At 49.4% G+C, this 17,209-nt stretch overlaps 1 protein-coding gene across 2 annotated transcripts in view; it reads right to left on the reverse strand.

Moving 5' to 3' along the window:
* cfdp1 (craniofacial development protein 1) overlaps positions 1-17,209 on the reverse strand; it is a 256,567-nt gene that overhangs the window by 214,087 nt on the left and 25,271 nt on the right. For both annotated transcript variants that reach the window (XM_072518304.1, XM_072518303.1), the window contains exon 4: positions 2,183-2,304. In XM_072518304.1, the coding sequence (XP_072374405.1) occupies positions 2,183-2,304 (122 nt within the window). The remainder of the gene's footprint in view (positions 1-2,182; positions 2,305-17,209) is intronic.

The following is a 17,209-nucleotide window of genomic DNA, read 5'->3' on the forward strand; positions in this document are numbered from 1 at the left end:
AGTGCCAGAAAATTGGAGTTTATGTCGGTTTTCTAATAACACAACAAAATTATTTTGTAAAAATAAATTCCAACTTCATGACTTGGGTTGAAGGTCATCTTCTAAAAATGCTGGACAATCTCAGCAGGTCCGACAGCATCTGTGAAGAGAGAATGGGAGTCTGGATGATTCTTTGTCAAAGCTTTGCCATCCGGCCAAAACTTTAGCTTCATTCTCTCTCCAGATGTTGTCAGGCCTGTTGAGATTGCCCAGAATTTTCTGTTTTTGCTTCAGATTCACTCATCTGCAGTAATTTGGTTTTATAATAAAGGTCATCTGCCTTTTGCTCATTGAAAAGGAACAGGATTCCCCAAGAGCATCCAAAGATGTTTCACATGGTTTGTGATGAATAGAAGAAAGTCATATTTTGGAGTAATGTTATTAAAACCTGGGTCAAGACAGTATGACTGCTAAAGTGGTGATTAAGGTGTGGTAAAAGTGAAGTAATCATTGATTTGCAGGTGAAGTGTTCTGCTGATAGATCTAGAGAACCATTTACTTATTTACAGATAGCCAGAAATGGAATATTGTTTAGGTTTGAAGGACCCCTGGGTGTAGGTAATTTATGGAGGGTATTGTGTTTGATCCTGGTTAAACACATCAAAGGACATCTTGTAAGAGACAAAAGAATGTCTTATGCTTTTGGTGCAGGTGAGGTAGTTAATAGGAGGAGCCAGATATGTCCAAAGAGTCAGTATGTCCTAGAACTTTAATCTGAACAGAGGTGCTTCAGTTTGGTCCCAGAAGATTCTTTCTCCAAAAATTCTTTAAAGAGAAAGCAAGTAAAACCCGGGTTGCTAAGTTTATTAATGAGTGGTATTTAATATATATTGGTTTGCTTAACTGGAATATAGTGGCAGGTTTAGGAAGGATTTCTTCTTTTACTTAAGAACTGTTGTAACTGTCAACTGTAAAGTTATTTCTTTATTGCTAATGTGGTTAATTCCGTGATTAAGTTGGTTTTAACATTAAAAAAATACCTATTGATCAGTGCTATCACTCCTGCAATGCATTATTATCTCAGTTTTATAAATTGAAAATAGTTGGGTTCTCGGTCGGGATCCTAACAGATTTGATATCAAATAAATCACAAATCCCGAAAGACGCGCTTGGTGGATGAATTGGATGTTCTGAACTCTCCCTGTGTACCTGAACAGGCGCCGGAGTGTGGCGACGAGGGAATTTTCACAGTAATTTCATTGCAGTATTAATGTAAGCCTACTTGTGACATTAATAAAGATTATTATTAGATTTCTTTACTTGCGCTATACTCTGATTTCTGATGTCTACAATATATTATTCATTTTTAATAACTCAATTCTTAGAAGAGTTGGGATGATTAACTTCACAAAAGTGTACCTTCTTTCCTGCTCTTGACCCAGATTAGAATTCCTCTTCCATGATCCCATGGCTTCGCTCTGTGCAGTATTTGGCATCTTTTGATAGGTACACAGACCTGTTGTTGGGTGCCCTGCACTCCACTTCCGACAACCATCTCATCTTGCGCACTCCTCAGGGATTCATCTCTTTTGGCTTAAGTATTGCTGCCCTCCCACAGATCAATTATCACCGCCTCATGCCATACATCTCTCTCCACAATATTCATTCACCTACAAGGTTATCATTCTGACATCTATTGTAATGCCATCCTGGAACTGACAGAACCAGAAATCAACTGCCGACTTCTTCACCTTCACACAACTAAAACCTGTACCTTATTTCTAATGTTTACCAATACAAATATAAATCCTTTAAAACTGTTTTGTTTTCCTAACACAGACTTTGAAAAGAGGAAGGCGCGACTTATATTAATGTTTTGAGATATCGTTACACTTCAAAAGGTTTAAAAACACACTTTCTATTTTGCTTCTGAACTTTACACGCACCCCTGGCAATCTTACTGAAAAGCAACTGATCAACCTCAAGAACTATTTAAAAAAAACTACAGGGCCAGGCTAGGTTAGTGGCTAAAGAACATAGCACATGTTTCGGATTCCAGACAGGATATCAGTTGGTTAATAACATTTTAAAAACTAGCGTCTGGACAGGAACAATTCACTTTTAAAAGCCTGCTTAATTGTTAAATTACACATTTTTGCCCAGAATAGAGATGCTTGAACCCTGCCAACTCAAAACCACTTACTTCACTTCTTCTCCGGCAAAATCAAACACCTTTGTGATTTTGACTTTTCCAGGTGCTTTGGGCTTCTCGGAGTCTTTCACTATGTCCGGAGACTTGCTCAACTCTTGATCTACGAATATGTCCTATTCAGGAGGGATAAGAAAAAAAGTTACAGATATTTCTGTCGCCCATCTAAATAACATATATTGATGACTGCAAAATTATTGAAACAGGTTCTACAAGTCATGTACTGAAGCACAATTGCTGCTCAAGCTGGTAGGTATAGGTAATATCATTTTTCAATAACTTGCGAGCACACTTTTCCCACTTAATAACAATTATTTTTGTTCATTAAAAATATTCCATGGTTTAAGTTAATTCAACTCCCTTGTATTACCAGACAGAGCAATTCCCTCAATCGCTTACTGGTTGTAGTTATAACGTTTCAAATATGCAGTCCTAACTACTGGGATTACTAACATTCCCACTTTAATGACATACAAATAAACTTTAAAAAGTGAGAAAATTTGGGGTCTATTTCACGTAAAAGGCAAATTTTACTGAGCTTAATTTTACTGAGATAGATTTGTCGATACCAATGGCATCAAGAGATACGGGGCTAGTGAGGGAAGATGATGGTGAAGGAGATGATCAGCCATGATTTAGTTAATTGGTGGAGCAGGCTTGAGGGGCCACATGTCCAACCCGTGTATTAATATATTTTGTAAAGTTTAGAAGAATGACGGATGATCTCATTGAAATATACAATATTCGGACTTCCGGTGGCGGCCATGAGGGAGTAGGTCACACATTTGGTGGCTCGCGCTCGTGACGGATTTTTGGGACCTTTTTCGGAGTTTTGTTGAGGGGCCAGTGGTTGATGAGATGGAGGAGGAGGAATCCCACCCAGTATATGGAGACACGGTACAGAAGTGGACATAAAGGAAGGAAGAACCAAATTGAGCAGACAGATGCAGATTCTGCAGCAAAGGAAAGCATGGCGGATCTGCAGAGTACTGGCTCGGCAGCCTAGTGGACACCGGACCAGCTGGGAGTTTATTCAGGAGGGCTTTGCCAAGCAAAAAAAGGATTGCCTGGACCTGATCAAGGAGTCGATCACTCGGGAAGCCCAAGGTCGGGCGGTCCAGAAGGTGGAGGAAACAGTGGCTGAGCATGAGGAACACCTAACTGCGCTGGAGGCGTAGGTGGGGCTGATGGAAGAGCAACAGAAAAGGCTGCAAGACCAGGTGGACAACCTAGAGAATAGGTCCCGCCAGCAGAACTTGAGGATCGCTGGCCTCCCGGAGGGAACGGACGCAAGGGCTTATGTGGCGAATATGCTTGAGAAGTTAAGGGGCGAGAGGTCGTTTTCTAGACCCCTGGAAGTGGACAGGGCGCACAGAACGCTTGCGAGGTTACCGTGGGCAAATGAGCCACCGAGGGCGATGGTGGTACGAATGCACAGATTCCTGGATAAGGAGCAGATTTTGCATTGGGCCAAGCAGACACGGAGCTATAAGTGGGAGAATAACATTTTGCGCATCTACCAAGATCTGGGTGCAGACCTGGCCAAGAGAACAAAGAAGAACGGGTTTCAACCGAGTGAAATCGACCCTTTTCAAGGGGAAGGTGAAGTTTTGTCTATTTTATCCAGCTCGTTAATGGGTCACCTATGAAGAGTGGCAATTTTACTTAGTGTTGCCGGATGAAGAATGGACTTTGTGAAAAGCAACGGTCTAGGTAGAGACTGAGGTGACTGATCTTTGTTGCAGGGATTCTGCTAAAATTGTGCTTACTTTTGCACTACATGAGAAATGTTTTTTGTAATTTGTTTTTGGGCTGTTGCTAAGTTTTGTGAGTTAACTTTCTATTGGTGGGGGAAGGGTGGGTGAATCTTTGATGTTTTTTCTTTGGATGTGTTTGGGTGGAAACGTGCCTTTCGAATAGGTATGTCCGAGCGGGGTGATGGGGGGGGGTTGTCACCGAGCCAGCTGGGTGGGTTGGCTCACAGAAGCGCAGTGGGGGTTGTTGAAGGAGGTTGCATTTATTGTGCTGTTAACGGGGGTGGGGTGGGAGGAAATTGCTCTACTGACAGAGGAGGGGCGGTTGCTTGGAGATAAATGGGAGGTCAAGGACAGAAGCTACCCGTGGGCGGGCCGGAGGGAGCACGGGGCATGAGCTGGAGGCTGGCCTGGGAAGGGGGATGATTGATCGGCGAGTGATTGATCGGCGAGAGTGTGGGGGGGGGGGGGGGGGCGGGGGAAGCCCGATCACGTGGAATGTTAGAGGGCTGAATGGGCCGGTGAAGAGGGCTTGCGTGTTCGCACATCTGAGGGGATTGAAGGCGGACGTGGTAACACTACAGGAGACACACCTGAGGGTAATTGATCAGACCAGACTGAGGAAGGACTGGGTCGGGCAGATATTTCACTTGGGGCTGGACTCTTAAGACTAGAAGGGTCGCGATCCTGATTAATAAGCGGGTGTCATTTGAGGCGGGGAGAATAGTTGTAGATATATCATGGTTAGCGGGAAGCTGGAAGGGTTGCCGGTGGTGCTTGTGAATGTTTACACACCAAACTGGGATGATGTGGAGTTTGTAAGACGGATGTTAGGGAAGATCCTGTATCTGGATTCACACAAGCTGATCATGCAGGGGGGCCGACTGCAGTACAGTCATTGACCCAAGGCTGGACCGGTCGAGTTCAATGGCAGGCAGGGTGCCGGCAATGGCAAAGGAACTAAAGGGGTTCATGGAGCAGATGGGTAGGGCAGACCCATGGTGGTTTGGACGGCCAAGAGCGAAGGAGTTCTCCTTCTTCTCACATGTACACAAAGTATACTCACGGATCGACTTTTTGTATTTTGAACAGGGCTTTACTAGCGGGGGTAGTTGACACCGAGAATTCGGCGATTGCTGTGTCGGACCATTCCCCACATTGGGTGGACCTACAGGTGAGCAAGGAGGGTGGTCAGCGCCCGCAATGGAGATTGGATGTGGGACTGCTAGCGGACGAGGGGGTGTGCGGGCCAGTGAGGGAATCCATCCTGAACTACCTGGAGATTAACAATACGAGAGAGCGGTCTCAGCAGCACTGGTTTGGGACACACTGGTCAGAAGGGAGCTGATTTTGATTCAGGCCCATAGGGAGAAGGAAGAGAGGGCAGTGACAGATAGGGTGGTCGGGGAAATACTTCAGGTAGGCAGGAGGTATGCGGAGGCCACGGAGGTAGCATTACTGAAGGAACGATGGAGGCTACAGGTGCATTTGGCTTGTTATCTACGGGGAAGGCGGTGGAGCAGTTGAGGAAGGCGAGGGGGGTGATATACGAGTATGGATAGAAGGCTAGTAGAATGCTGGCACACCAGCTCAGGAAAAGTGAGGCTGCTAGGGAGATTGGGAGAGTGAAGGACAGAGGGGGGAAACACAATTTTGGACCCAGCAGGGGTTAACAGGGTGTTTAAGGAATTCTACAGCAGGCTATACGAGTTGGAACCCCCAGCGGGAGTGGAAGAAATTAGGCAATTTCTGGGAGGGCTGGAGTTCCCGAAGGTGGAAGAAGGGTTGGTAGAAGGGCTGGGAGCCACGATAGGGATTGAAGAAATAGCAGATGGACTGAAGGCCATGCAGTCAGGCAAGGCCCTGGGACCAGATAATTACCCAGTGGAGTTTTATAAAATGTTCTCTTGAGATGCTGGGCCCATTGTTGGTGAGGATGTTTAACGAGGCAAGGGAGTGCGGTGTTCTTCCCCCTACAATGTCACAGGCCTCAATCTCACTGATCCTGAAGCGGGAGAAGGCCCCTGAGCTGTGCGGGTCTTACAAGCTGATCTCCCTGTTGAATGCTGATGCGAAACTGTTAGCAAAAATCTTGTCCTCAAGTATAGAACAGATAATGGCCAACGTTAGAAGGCTCTTGAATGTAATCATGATGGCCCCAGAGAGAAAGGAGGTGGAGGTAGTGGTTGCAATGGACACGGGGAAGGCCTTTTACCAGGTGGAATGGAACTATCTGTGGGAGGTGTTGGGGTGGTTCGGGTTTGGTGGGGGTTTCATCGACTGGGTCAGGCTGCTGTACCAGGCACCAGAGGCAAATGTTCGAACAAACCGACTGGCGTCGGACTATTTTAGACTGCACCGGGGGACTAGGCAGGGTTGCCCCTCTCTCCGTTGCTCAGCCACTGGCTATGGCGTTAAGAGCTTCCAGCGGCTAGTCCGGGGTGGGGTGGAACACAGGATCTTGTTATACGCCGACGACCTGTTCCTGTATGTTTCTGACCGGTTAGAAGGGATGGGAGAGAACATGAGGATTTTAGGGGAATTTGGCAGTTTTCCGGGGTACAAATTGAACATGGGGAAATGCGAGATGTTTGCAATCCAGGCAAGGGGGCAGGAGTGGCGACTGGGAGAGCTGCCGTTCAGAGTGGTGGGAGGAAGCTTCCAGTATTTAGGGATCCAGGTGGCACGAGACTGGGGGCTGGTACATAAACTAAACTTGACCTGGTTAGTGGAACAAATGAAAGAGGGCTTCCGAAGGTGGGGTATGCTCCCGTTATCACTGGCGGGGAGGGTACAGACAGTGAAAATGACGCTCCTCCCGAGATTCCCGTTTGTTTTTCAGTGCCTCACCATCTTTATCCCAAAGGCCTTTTTCAAGCAGGTAAATAAGGTGATCTCTGGTTTTGTGCAGGTGGGTAAAACCCTGCGAGTTTGGGGTTTGGCAGGAAGGATCAAGGAAAACCCAAAAGCTTTCTATAGGTATGTCAGGAATAAGCGAATGACTAGGGAAAGAGTAGGACCAGTCAAGGACAGGGATGGGAAGTTGTGTGTAGAGTCTGAAGAGATAGGCGAGATACTAAATGAATATTTTTCGTCAGTATTCACTCAGGAAAAAGATAATGTTGTGGAGGAGAATGCTGAGCTCCAGGTAAATAGATTAGATGGCATTGAGGTACGTAGGGAAGAGGTGTTGGCAATTCTGGACAGGCTGAAAATAGATAAGTCCCCGGGACCAGATGGGATTTATCCTAGGATTCTCTGGGAGGCCAGGGAAGAGATTGCTGGACCATTGGCTTTGATTTTTATGTCATCATTGGCTACAGGAATAGTGCCAGAGGACTGGAGGATAGCAAATGTGGTCCCTTTGTTCAAAAAGGGGAGCAGAGACAACCCCGGCAACTATAGACCGGTGAGCCTCACGTCTGTAGTGGGTAAAGTCTTGGAGGGGATTATAAGAGACAAGATTTATAATCATCTAGATAGGAATAATATGATCAGGGATAGTCAGCATGGCTTTGTGAAGGGTAGGTCATGCCTCACAAACCTTATCGAGTTCTTTGAGAAGGTGACTGAACAGGTAGACGAGGGTAGAGCAGTTGATGTGGTGTATATGGATTTCAGCAAAGCGTTTGATAAGGTTCCCCACTGTAGGCTATTGCAGAAAATACGGAGGCTGGGGATTGAGGGTGATTTAGAGATGTGGATCAGAAATTGGCTAGCTGAAAGAAGACAGAGGGTGGTGGTTGATGGGAAATGTTCAGAATGGAGTTCAGTCACAAGTGGAGTACCACAAGGATCTGTTCTGGGACCGTTGCTGTTTGTCATTTTTATCAATGACCTAGAGGAAGGCGCAGAAGGGTGGGTGAGTAAATTTGCAGACGATACTAAAGTCGGTGGTGTTGTCGATAGTGTGGAAGGAAGTAGCAGGTTACAGAGGGATATAGATAAGCTGCAGAGCTGGGCTGAGAGGTGGCAAATGGAGTTTAATGTAGAGAAGTGTGAGGTGATTCACTTTGGAAGGAATAACAGGAATGTGGAATATTTGGCTAATGGAAAAGTTCTTGAAAGTGTGGATGAGCAGAGGGATCTAGGTGTCCATGTACATAGATCCCTGAAAGTTGCCACCCAGGTTGATAGGGTGGTGAAGAAGGCCTATGGAGTGTTGGCCTTTATTGGTAGAGGGATTGAGTTCCGGAGTCAGGAGGTCATGTTGCAGCTGTACAGAACTCTGGTACGGCCGCATTTGGAGTATTGCGTACAGTTCTGGTCACCGCATTATAGGAAGGACGTGGAGGCTTTGGAGCAGGTGCAGAGGAGATTTACCAGGATGTTGCCTGGTATGGAGGGAAAATCTTACGAGGAAAGGCTGATGGACTGGAGGTTGTTTTCGTTGGAGAGAAGAAGGTTAAGAGGGACTTAATAGAGGCATACAAAATGATTAGGGGGTTGGATAGGGTGGACAGTGAGAGCCTTCTCCCGCGGATGGAAATGGCTGGCATGAGGGGACATAACTTTAAACTGAGGGGTAATAGATATAGGACAGAGGTCAGAGGTAGGTTCTTTACGCAAAGAGTAGTGAGGCCGTGGAATGCCCTACCTGCTACAGTAGTGAACTCGCCAACATTGAGGGCATTTAAACGTTTATTGGATAAACATATGGATGATAGTGGCATAGTGTAGGTTAGATGGCTTTTGTTTCGGTGCAACATCGTGGGCCGAAGGGCCTGTGCTGCGCTGTATTGTTCTATGTTCTATGAGTGAAGGTGATGCGGGAGCGTGGCTGGAGGGAGGATGGGCTGGCGCTGCCGAACTTTAGCAACTATTACTGGGCGGCAAATATAGCCATGATTAGGAAGTGGGTAGTGGGGGAAGGGTCGGTGTGGGAGCGAGTAGAGGCAGCATCTTCTAAGGCCTCAGTTTAGGAGCATTGATCACAGCACCTTTGCCATTCTCGCCAGCTAGGTACTCCATAAGCCCGGTGGTAGTGGCTGCCCTGAGAGTCTGGGGGGCAGTGGAGGAAACATTTGAGAGCGGAGGCAGCATCGGTTTGGACTCCAATCTGTAGCAACCATCGGTTTTCCCCAGGGAGACTAGATGGAGGGTTTTGGGGATTGCAGAGAGCAGGGATCGGGAGGATGGGAGATTTGTTTATAGATGGGAGCTTCCCCGGTTTGGGGGAGTTAGATGAGAAGTTTGAGTTGACGGGAGGGAATGGGTTTAGATATCTTCAAGTTCGGGGCTTTTTGCGAAGGCAGGTTCCAACCTTCCCGCTCCTCCCGCCACGGGGGATACAAGATAGGCTAATTTCTAGAGCATGGGTGGGAGAGGGGAAGGTCTCAGATATCTGTAAAGAACTTATGGAGTCAGCGGAAACGCAGTGAGAGGAGCTAAAGCACAAATGGGAGGAGGAGTTAGGAGGAGAGATAGAGGCAGGTCTCTGGGCGGATGCGTGAAGCAGGGTCAACACGTCCACATATTAGGTCAGGCTCAGCCTGATACAATTTAAGGTCATTCACTGGGCACACATGACGATGGCCCGGATGAGAATGTTTTTGGGGATAGAAGACAGGTGTGCAAGGTGTGCGGGAGGGCCAGCGAACCATGTCCACATGTTTTGGGCATGTTCAAAGCTTAGGGGATTCTGGCAGGGGCTTGCAGACGTCATGTCCACGGTGTTAAAAACAAGGGTGGCACCGAGTCCAGGGGTGGTGATTTTCGGAGTGTCAGAGGACCCGGGAATCCAGGGGGCGGGAGAGGCTGACGCCTTGGCCTTTGCCTCCCTGGTAGCCCGGAGACGGATACTGCTGGCATGGAGTGACTCAAAGCCCCCAAAATCAGAGACCTGGGTCAATGATACGGCTGGCTTTCTCAGTCTTGAGGAAATCAGGTTCGCCCTAAGAGGGTCAATGGCAGGGTTCGTCCGGAGGTGGCAGCCGTTTGCCGACTTCCTCAGAGAAAATTAACTGTCAGCAGAAGGGGGAGGGCGGGTTAGTCTAGATTACTGTTTTAGGAAGGTGGGACCTGTGAGGGAGGTAGAGGATCATTGCACTATGTTTATAGTTGTTTGTATATGGTTTACTGTTACTGTTATAAAATCACAAATGCCTTAATAAAATATTTTACAAAAAGAAAATATACAATATTCTGGAGGGGCTTGACAGGGTAGATACCGAGGGGTGGTTTCCTCTGGCTGGGAAATCTAAAACATGGAAGGGGTAGTCTCAGGATAAGGAGAACAATCCTTTAGGATACAGATAAGGAGAAATTTCTTCACTCAAAGGGTTGTTAATTTTTGGAATTTTTTTTTACCTCAAAAGGGTTGCGGATGCTATTGAACCTATTTAAGGGGGAGATAGACACCTTTTTGATCTCTCAGGGAATCAAGGATTACAGGAAGCGGTGGATAGGTGGAGTTGAAGTGCAAGCTCAGCCATGATCATATTGAATGGTGGAGCAGGGTTCACAGTTTGCTCGTGTGTTCTTCAGTCTACAGCCATAAACCAGTTTGAATCCAATGTCATTACCAAAAGAGACCAAGTCCAATAATCCCCACTTGCATAGCCGTTGAAGTAGACATTTTGTACAAAATACCAGCCTGTTAAGCTGTGTTTTATTAACAGCTTTAACAAACCAAATTCAGTGGAAAATAGCAAAAGAATGATTGAGAGCCACCACCATGTCTCAAGATCTCGATTATTTAGAATTGCACAGCAATTCACTGCACTGTAAATTCTATGATTCTATGAATTCAGACAGATACTCTACTGCAATAAAATTACCATAACAATTTACTGCAGCCTTCAAAATCTGCTTCGATCACTTATATAAATAATGTTGGAACAAACGGTTTCTCCCTTGTTAAAACTGCAACAGTAGGAGGACCATTTTAAAAATACTGGCAGTTTGACAGATTGCAGATTATGCTTTGAATGTGTGAGAGACTTTATTCTGAAACATGACAAAATCCCTTTATTCAGTTTGCATCGGCTTAGATGATGAAATCCCAATAGCTACTTTAATGCATCAACACTTCACTCAAAGCTGCTGCAGGTATCAAAACATTTGCGCCCTATTCCAGCTTCTAATGCACTTTTCAACTTCCCCCACCCCCCCAACCACAACACAAACAAAAACTGAAGACCTTTGCCAAATTACAATGCTCAATTCTAAAGAGCCACAAAAATAATGGAACCACTATCAAAAAGAGCACAGAGATATCATGACTGCTTAAAGACCAGGTAATGGGAGTCTGGTGGCGGCTATGAGGGAGTAAGTCTCACATTTGGTGGCTCCCGCTCTGGCCGGACTTTTGGACCTTTTCCCCTGACTTTTTCGTGGTTTTGAGTTTTGGCTTTGAAGGCGCAGACGATTAGCTTCTGGATCCACACAGTGGTGCATGGAACGGAGAACCCCAAGAGACCGAAAAGGAAGAAATAAAGGATAAGCAAGGGCTGGGTGGAGGTGGCAGCTGAAGACAACATGGCTGATGTTCGGACCCCTGCTGCGACAGCCCAGCCATCGACGGAGGAGCTGATGCAGGTCATCCAAGAGGGCTTTGCCTGACAGAAACGGGACTGTCTTGACCCAATAAAGGAGTCGATCGATCGGCTGGAGCACACGTTGGATGCCCAGGATCGGACGATTCAGAAGTTGGAGAAAGCACTGGCGGACCTCCAAACGGTGGTCGAGCTGGAGGTGGGGATGCTGAAGGATCAGCAAAAGAGGCTGCTGGAGAAGGTGGAAGATCTGGAGAACAGAGCTCGCCGGCAGAACTTAAGAATTGTCAGTCTCCCTGAAGGGGCAGATGCTGGCACGTTTGTGGCGAGTATGTTCCAGAAGCTTCTGGGGGAGGGGGCTTTTCCCCGACTGTTGGAGGTGGACAGGGCATACAGCGCAATGGCGAGGAAACCCCGGTCGGGGGACCTCCCCTAAGGGTGGTCCGGTTCCACAGATTTTTGGAGAAGGAGTGTGTCCTCCAGTGGGCTAAGCGTGCTAGGAGCTGCAAATGGGACAATAGCATATTGCGTGTCTATCAGGACCCGAGTGTGGAGGTGAACAGAAGGAGGGCAGACTTCAAGCAAATGAAGGAGATCCTGTTTAAGAAGGTGGTGAAATTTGGGTTGCTTTTCTTGGCACGTCTGTGGGTTACGCACGAGGACCAGCACCATTATTTCGAGTCGTCCGAAGACACGATGGACTTTGCCAAGAAGAAAGGGCTGGTGCTGAACTGAGAACTATTTGTTTTAAGTTGTAACTTTTCCGAGTGATGTTTATACATTTTGACTGCCATTTTTCTTCTGCTTTTAAGTTTGGGTAAAGATGGGGAAGTAAGTTATTTGGTTTCTATGGGTTTTCGGTGTTTTGGTGGGGATGGCTGGTGGGGGCTTTTTACTTCTTTATTACTTTGATTTGCACGATTGGGGGGTTCTTTGTGGGTTTATCATTTTGGGTTGCCTCGTATGGTAATTGGGTGATTGTTCGGTTTCGGTCTTAGGAGGGAAGTGGTTTCGATGGGTGGCGGGGGGGGGGGGGGGGGGGGGGAAGAGTAGGGAACAATAGGTGGGAGACTTCTTGGCGCCAGAGGTGAGGGTCACCAGGCTAGCTGGGCGAGCTAGTCTACGGAAGCACAGTGGGGGGTGTGTATATGTTCAATATATGGCAGGGGTTAGGTTACAGGGTGGTGTTGCTGGGGGGGGGGGGGGGGGGGGGGGGGGGGGAGGAGGAGGAGTTACTCTGCTGACGAGGGAGGGACTTAGATTTTGGGACAGAGAGGAGGTCGGGGGTGGGGGCTGCCAAGAGGCGGGCCGATGGAGGCGCGGCGCATGAGCTGGGGGTGGGCCCAGGAAAGGGGATGGCTGATCGGCGGGGGTGGGGGGGGGGGGGGGGCGCGGTGCCCCTCGACCAGGCTGATCACCTGGAATGTTAGAGGGCTGAATGGGCCGGTCAAGAGGGCACGTGTGTTCGCACATCTGAGGGCTCTGAACGCAGATGTGGTGATGTTGCAGGAGACACACCCGAGAGTGGCGGATCAAGTCAGGCTAAGGAAGGTGTTGGGTCAGTCAGGTCTTTCATTCGGGGCTGGACACCAAGACTAGAGGGGTGGCAATTTTAATCAATCATCGGGTGCAATTCCAGGCGGGTAGTAAAGTCTCGGACGGGGGGGGCCGTTATGTCATGGTGAGCGGTAAGCTGGAGGGGAGGCAGGTAGACTTGGTTAACGTGAACGCGCCAAACTGGGACGATGTAGAATTCATAAAGAGGGTACTGGGGAAGATACCTGACCTTGACTCGCACAAGTTGGTGATGGGAGGGGATTTTAATATGGTCATCGACCCTGGCCTGGACCGGTCGTGTTCAAGAACGGGGAGGGTGCCAGCAATAGCAAAGGAACGGATAGGGTTCATGGAGCAGATGGGGGGGGGTCGACCCATGGAGGTTTAGGCAGCCGACGGGGAGGGGGGGGGGTTTCTTTTTATTCGCATGGACATAAGGTTTACTCCCGGATTGATTTTTTCATTCTGAGCAGGGATTTGCTGGCGGGGGTGGTGGTCACGGGGTACTCAGCCATCACTATTTCGGATCATGCCCCACACTGGGTGGAACTGCAGGTTAGTGAGGAGAGCTTCCAGCGCCCGCAATGGAGATTGGACGTGGGCCTGTTGGCAGAGGAGACGGTGTGCGAGAGGGTGAGGAAGTGCATGCAGAACTACCTGCAGCTCAATGACACGGTGGAAGTCTCAGCAGCGGTGGTCTGGGTGGCGCTGAAAGCAGTGGTGAGAGGGGAGCTGATTTTGATCCGGGCTCATAGGGACAGGACAGATAGGGCAGAGACGGACCGACTGGTTGAGGAGATCCTTCAGTTAGATAAGAAGTATGCGGACTTCCGGTTGCGGCGATGACCAGCTAAGTCGCACGTTTCGGCACCTCCCGTTTTAACGGACTTTTGGGCTCTTATCGGGAGCCCCAACGGAGATTTTCGAAGGCTGAACCCACTGTGAGGCGACATAGAAGGGAGTCCCCCCGGATGTGAATGGACAGAAGAGATAATAGTGGCCAGATTGCGGAGGATCCTCTGGAGCAGCGGCAAAGAAGGGAAGTGAGAAGCAAGATGGCGGCGGAGGGAGGCCAGTTGGTATTGGGCCTGGAACAGCAGGAGTTCCTCCGGCGATGTGTGGAGGAGTTCAAGAAGGAGGTGCTGGCGCCGATGCTGCAGGCGATTGAGGGGTTAAAGGAGGCGCAGAAGACCCAAGAGCTGGAGCTCCGTGGAGTGAAGGCAAAAGCTGCCGAAAATGAGGACGGGATACAGGGCTTGGTGGTGAAGACGGAGACGCATAAGGCACTGCATAAGAGGTGTATGGAGAGACTGGAAGCCCTGGAAAATAGCTCGAGGAGGAAGAACTTAAGAATCTTGGGTCTTCCCGAAGGGGCAGAGGGAGCGGACGTTGGGACGTATGTGAGCACGATGCTCCATACCTTAAATGGGAGCTGAGGCCCCGACGGGCCCCCTGGAAGTGGAGGGAGCGTATGGAGTCCTCGTGAGAAGACCAAAAGCAGGAGAAATACCTCGAGCGATAGTGGTGAGGTTCCACCGCTACAAGGACAGGGAGATGGTCCTGAGAGGGGCGAAAAAGACACGGAGCAGCAGGTGGGAGAACGCGGTGATCACGCGTGTATCAGGATTGGAGTGCGGAGGTGGCGAGAAGGAGGGCGAGTTTCAATCGGGCCAAGGCGGTGCTCCACAAGAGGAAAATGAAGTTCGGAATGTTGCAGCCGGCAAGACTGGGGGTTACACACCAGGGTAAACACCACTTTGAGACGGCAGAAGAGGCGTGGACATTTATTGAAGAGGAGAAGTTGGACTAGATTGGAGAGTGTTTGAAATGAAGTAGTGAGGTGGTGGCAAGGGACTGTGAATCAGATGGGGGAAAATTTTCTTTCCCCTCGAAGGGGGGACACACAAAGAAATGTGGGCGCCGGTGGGGAAGGGGAGGGGGAAGGAGAGAGGGAACTGCGCCATCAGGGGCGGGGCCAGAGGGAAGCGCGGGCTTTGTTCCCGTGCTATGGAAATTGTGGCGGGAAAAGGGGGTGCAGGAAGGAGGGGGCCTCACATAATGGGAGGCTAAGGATAAACGGGGGAAGCAGAGGTCAGCCAGAGTTTGCTGACTTCCGGAAGCAATATGGGGGGAGCAACTAAGCTAGAGAGGGATCTAGCAGGGGGGAGGGGGGGTTAACTGGGTTGCTGCTGCTAAGGGGAAGGGGGAGCTGTTACGGGATGGGATGTTCGGGACGGGAGGGCGCCGTCGGGGGGATAAGTTGGTGCGTGGGAACCGGGTGAGGAGCTGGTCTAAAAAAGGGGATGGCTAGTCGACGAGGGGGGGGGGGGGGGGGGGGGGGGGGTAAAAGAGCCCCCCAACCCGGTTGATCACGTGGAACGCGAGAGGGTTGAATGGGCCGATTAAGAGGGCAAGGGTACTTGCGCACCTAAAGAAGCTAAAGGCAGACATGGTCATGCTTCAGGAGACGCACCTGAAACTGGCGGATCAGGTCAGATTAAGAAAAGGATGGGTGGGACAGGTATTCCACTCGGGCTTGGATGCGAAAAATAGAGGGGTGGCAATACTGGTGGGGAAACGGGTATTGTTTGAGGCGAAGACCATAGTGGCGGACAGTGGGGGTAGATACATGATAGTGAGTGGCAGACTGCAAGGTGAGGCGGTGGTGCTGGTGAATGTATATGCCCCAAACTGGGATGACGCGAACTTTATGAAGCGTATGTTGGGGCGCATCCCGGACCTGGAGATGGGAAAGTTGGTAATATGGGGGGGGGGGGGGGGGGGACTTGAACACGGTGCTGGACCCAGGGCTGGACCGGTCCAGATCTAGGACCGGGAGGAGGCCGGCAGCGGCCAAGGTGCTTAAGGGCTTTATGGAGCAAATGGGAGGAGTGGATCCCTGGAGATTTACTAGACCGAGGAGTAAAGAGTTTTCCTTCTTCTCCCATGTCCACAAAGTGTACTCCCGGATAGATTTCTTTGTCCTGGGAAGGGCGCTGACCCCGAAGGTGGCAGGAACGGAGTATTCGGCTATAGCCATTTCAGATCATGCCCCACATTGGGTAGATCTGGAAGTAGGAGAGGAAAAGGAACAGCGCCCACTCTGGAGATTAGATATGGGACTGTTGGCGGACGAGGGGATATGTGTAAGGGTGAGGGGATGTATTGAAAGGTACCTAGAGATTAATGATGACGGAGAGGTCCAGGTGGGAGTGGTCTGCGAGGCGCTGAAGGCGGTGGTTAGAGGGGAGCTGATCTCCATAAGGGCCCATAAGGGGAAACAAGAGGGTAAAGAAAGGGAGAGATTGTTGAGGGAGATTTTGAGGGTGGATAGGCAATATGCGGAGGCTCCAGATGAAGGGCTATACAGGTCGGCGCAACATCGAGGGCCAAAGGGCCTGTACTGCGCTGTAATGTTTTATGTTCTATGTTCGATGGGGATGGGAATCTGGTGGGGACTCGGTTGGGTTAAATTAAACAGGGCGTTCAGCGACTTTTACAGCAGGTTCTATCGCTCGGAACCCCCCATGGGCCCGAGGGGATGAGGCGCTTTTTGGATGGACTGACCTTCACAAGGGTGGACAGGGGCTGGGGGCCCCGATCAGGGCCGAAGAAATAGCTGAGGGCTTGAAGGCAATGCAGTCGGGTAAGGCCACGGGGCCAAACGGGTATTCTACAAGAAATTCTCGGGAATATTAGGGTCGTTGTTGGTCAAGGTTTTCAATGCGGCGAGGGATAGAGGGGTGCTGCCCCCGACAATGTCACAGGCCACTATTTTGTTAATATTGAAGCGGGACAAGAACCCAGAGCTAAGCGGTTCATATAGGCTGATCTCCCTGCTTCATGTGGATGCCAAGTTGCTGGCCAAAGTTTTGGCCTCCAGGATTGAAGAATGTGTGCCAGATGTGATTATGGAGGATCAAACCGGGTTTGTCAAAGGCAGGCAGTTGGTGGCCAATATAAGAAGGCTGCTCAACGTGATTTTGATGCCTCCGGCGAGTAGGGAGGTTGAGGTAGTTGTGGCAATGGATCTGGAAAAGGCGTTCGACCGGGTGGAGTGGGATTATTTATGGGAGGTGCTGGGACGATTTGGGTTCGGTAGGGGCTTTATCGACTGGGTTAGGCTGCTGTACCAGGCCCCGGAGGCTAGTGTAAGGACGAATAGGACAACCTCGGACTATTTTAGACTACACCGGGGGACAAGACAGGGATGC

The sequence above is a fragment of the Scyliorhinus torazame genome, chromosome 10 (genome assembly GCF_047496885.1).
Source record: "Scyliorhinus torazame isolate Kashiwa2021f chromosome 10, sScyTor2.1, whole genome shotgun sequence".
NCBI classification, from domain to species: domain Eukaryota; kingdom Metazoa; phylum Chordata; class Chondrichthyes; order Carcharhiniformes; family Scyliorhinidae; genus Scyliorhinus; species Scyliorhinus torazame.